Source organism: Cyprinodon variegatus, unplaced genomic scaffold (assembly GCF_000732505.1).
Source record: "Cyprinodon variegatus isolate N-32 unplaced genomic scaffold, C_variegatus-1.0 Scaffold966, whole genome shotgun sequence".
NCBI classification, from domain to species: Eukaryota; Metazoa; Chordata; class Actinopteri; order Cyprinodontiformes; family Cyprinodontidae; genus Cyprinodon; species Cyprinodon variegatus.
The window spans coordinates 230,208-234,216 of record NW_015151419.1 but is presented as its reverse complement, the minus strand read 5'-3'; the positions used below and the strand labels follow the sequence as shown (position 1 = coordinate 234,216).

General features: G+C 39.3%; 1 protein-coding gene across 1 annotated transcript in view; it reads left to right on the top strand.

Moving 5' to 3' along the window:
- Positions 1–4,009, top strand: part of rtel1 (regulator of telomere elongation helicase 1) — a 36,268-nt gene that overhangs the window by 26,815 nt on the left and 5,444 nt on the right. The window contains exons 24-25 of the mRNA XM_015398857.1: positions 808–931; positions 1,080–1,239. Coding sequence (XP_015254343.1) covers positions 808–931; positions 1,080–1,239 — 284 coding nt within the window. The remainder of the gene's footprint in view (positions 1–807; positions 932–1,079; positions 1,240–4,009) is intronic.

Genomic DNA, 4,009 nt, shown 5'->3' with positions numbered 1-4,009 from the left:
GTGCAAAGAAAGAAACAACGAAAGAAAAATGTCTGAGGACTTCAGTGTTGAGGAAGAGCATGAGTTCTTTGCCGAGCTGAATGCGCACTTTGGTCTGGTTTGGTCTGCCGCGGTTTCCGCGGTTGACTGGATGATCTGATTGAACTGTAAAGTGCCTTGAGATGACATGCGCTATATAAATAAACTGAATTGAATTGAATTGAATATGTGACGAGTGAATTTTTCCACTGTGAGATCAATAAAGCTCATCTAATCTAATCTAATTATTCAATTACACAGTGTTCAGAAGGTGCATTTTCCTCTATTCTGCACTTTAGATGAATGACTGTTTAAGTGCCAGTGGTGGTGGCACTGTATTGATACTTTTGAAAATGAGTATTGTATCCGGATACAACGTTTCACTATCGATACTTTTCACAACCCTATCAGGCATACGCTGGTCTAAATAGTCAAGGTGTGAGAGGAGCTTTACAGATTACAGCAGTCTGACTCTTTGGATGTAAAGCAGGAATAAAAGCAAGACTTCAGATTTTACACTGATGTGTTCTTTGATCATTTTTATGTTGTTAGTTTAGTTTCACTGATGTCTTTCTGTTAAGTTATGACATAAGGTTGGTTTCAGTATTTCAGTTGTGCAACTTTCTTTAAAATAAGTATAAGAAGACTCACTGTAAGTCTAGATCCCATTTAGGTGCATAAAGGCGGAAATGTATGTGAATCTGGTCTCCTATCAGGTTTCTTTCTCGTCAAAAGCATTTAATCTAAAACTAGAACAGAATACTATTTTGTTTTTTTCTTCTTCTGCAGATTTAAAAGCTCTGAGGCCAGAGCACAGCTTCCATCGTGGGTCAAGCCTTACGTTCGCCATTATGACGGATTTGGAAACATTGTCCGTGATGTGTCTCAGTTCTTCCGGGTTGCACAGAAAATAGTACGTTTAGTTTGTTTGAGTGATTTTACTCATTAAAGAGTGTTTTTCTTTTACGTTTCCATGTAACTGTAAACTAATTAGAACCGATGGTACTATGGTTCTTTGCTGTGACCTGAGGCATCAGTGTGGTTGTTTTTTTATGTTCCAGAGGCCTGTTGTAGTGAAGGCGCCTGCACCAGAAACGTTTCCAACAGAATCATCTTCCAGCACTTCCAGTTTCTCCTCCTGCTCTTCCTCTGGAGGCCACCACGCTCAGAAGGCCAAGGCGCTGGATGCACACCTCCCCAGCCTCAAGAGAAGAAAACTAGGTCTGTACTGTGATACTATGAGGATTCATTATTGCCACACAACGATTTTTACACATACTCCAAAATATTCTGTGGCCTCTTCCTTTCCTCTTTGCTGTTGTCCCGTATGCTTTTGGAATAAGCTGTGAATTTAAACAGCTCTGGTGGAGTAACTGATGCATTTAGGTAACTTCTGACGAGATCTAATTGTATTTCAGGGTATCAGAGTAAAGGGGGCCGAAATGGAAAACAATGCTTCAATTTTGTTCATATATAAGATGAGATGAGATAGAACTTGATTATTCTCACAACAGAGAAATTCACTTGTGACATTAATTTCTGATAGACAACAGAAGGAGGTGCAAAACAAAGAAAAGGTGCATCAAAGAAATAAGTACAAAGTACAAAGTCACATTTATAGTGGGGAAAATAAGTATTCTATTTTGTACCAAAGCCGAAAGCGGTCGTACTCGACTTTTTTTTTTTTTTTCCTTTGCCTTCTCGAGATAATGACATAACGATCTCGTTATCACGGTTAAACCATTATTTGTTTCCTCAAGATAACAAAATTATTATCTCGTTATCACAAGAAAACAGTTATTGATGTCTCAAGATAATGAGATAATTTAATTTTCAATTTCAATTCACTTTATTTATATAGCACCAATTCACAACACGTCATCTCAAGGCACTTTACAGTTCACCAGATCATCCAGTCAGATTGATTAAAAGTTTTCTATCAAAGGAAAACCAGTTGATTGCATCGACTCATTGACTCAAATACAATCCCTCACACTAAGCATGCTTGTAGCGACAGTGGAGAGGAAAACCTCTCTTTTAACAGGAAGAAACCTCCAGCAGAACCAGGCTCGGTGTGAGCGGCCATCTGCCGAGGCCGACTGGGGTTCAAGTAGACAGAAGCAGAGATACAAAAAGCAGCTGTAAAAGGCGGCCCCGTCCAGGAAACACACAGCCAGGCAGACGAGCTCCGAGCCAGCTCCCATGTCAGAGGATGAAGAGAGCACATCCAGCCAGTCACAGTCAGAGAAACAGGACCACACTGGAAAACAGGCCGATCTACAGCATCTAGAAACAAGTGTGTTGATGGAAGCAGCACAGCTGATATTTCTCTCCAGGATGGAGTCACAGCCAAACAGGAACAGACCAGATGAAGGTACTATGAGAAAAAGCAGAGAGAGCAGAACGTTAGAGCTTGAACTAACAGATTCTGCAGAGTGGGAGAATAGAGATAGAATCAAGCAGAATGATGAAAAAGGGGTCCCTATGTCCTCCAGCAGTCTAAGCCAATAGCAGCATAACTATAGAGATAGCTCAGGATAACCTGAGCCACTCTAACTAGAAGCTTTATCAAAAAGGAAAGTTTTAAGCCTAGCCTTAAAAGTAGACAGGGTGTCTGCCTCACGGACTAAAACTGGTAGTTGGTTCAACAGAAGAGGAGCCTGATAACTAAAAGATCTGTCTCCCATTCTATTTTTAGAAATTCTAGGAACCACTAGTAAAGCTAGTAGTATCTCGTTATTACAGTTAAACCATTAATTCCTCAAGATAACAAGATGATTATCTCGTTATCACAAGAAAACAGTTATTGATTTCTCAAGATAATGAGATAACTTACCTGTATGAGTAATGAATGATGATTCCCAGTCCATCCATGCCTGCTGAGCCCGTAGTTGCGCAGTTGCGGTGCCGCTTGTGCGCAAATAATCAGTTTTTTTGTTTCCTTTTTCTTTTCACTCATTGTCAGTAGTAGATGATTGGATTACATGGAATACAGTGGAAACAAACCTTGCTGTTTTTTAATGAAAAAAACAAACCCTGGACTGATTTTGGGGTTAAAGCTTCTTGCACCTGTTACAGGTGTAACACCAGGGCTGTTCAGAAGACACCCGGTGCTACGGCGCTGGAGGCTTAGGTCTAATTGCTTATGAATCAGGAGTGGAAGCAAATTATCAAACCAACAACGTCAATTACACCAATTACACATAGGCTGCCATGAGTTAGACTAATAAACCCTCTCCCGCTGGTTGAACTGTAAAGTGCCTTGAGATGACATGTGTTGTGAATTTGGCGCTATATAAATAAACTGAATTGAATTGAATTGTTGTGGTATTGAAGGATGTAATCAGTTTTAACTTACACCAATCATCTCGTTATCACGAGAATATGGCTTTCGTTATCTTTAGATAATAAAAAATTTACTTGTTTTCTCGAGAAAACCACAGTGAACAAATATTGGAGGGTCACCACTGCTGTCTATAATTTTTGCTTCTATAAGCTTCTATAATTTTCTCAAGTTCTCCCACTTAGAAATCATGAAGCGGGCTGAAATTGTCATGGTAGGTGCATGTTCACTGTGAGAGACATAATCTAAATTTAAAAATCCAGAAATCACAATGTATTTTTTTTAACTATTTATTTTTATGATGCTGCTGTAAATAAGTATTTGAACACCTGAGAAAATCAATGTTAATATTTGGTATAGTAGCCTTTGTTTGCAGTTCCAGAGGTCAAAGGTTAGCGGGTGTTCAAATACTTGTCTTCTCACAGTATTTTTTACTAATCCTCGCTGTTATTCAGCACCGTCTGTGGGTCTCAGTCTCTCAGAACTAACATGTTTGTACCCAAAGGTTGAAGGTGTTTGACATTAAAGGAGAAGTTCACTTTTTAACACTTTAAGCCCATTTTCTGTAGTGTCCAGGATGAAATCGAATGATCGACACCAAAATGTTGACAATTGCTCCTGTCTCTGCTTTTTGGCTCATTTAGAATC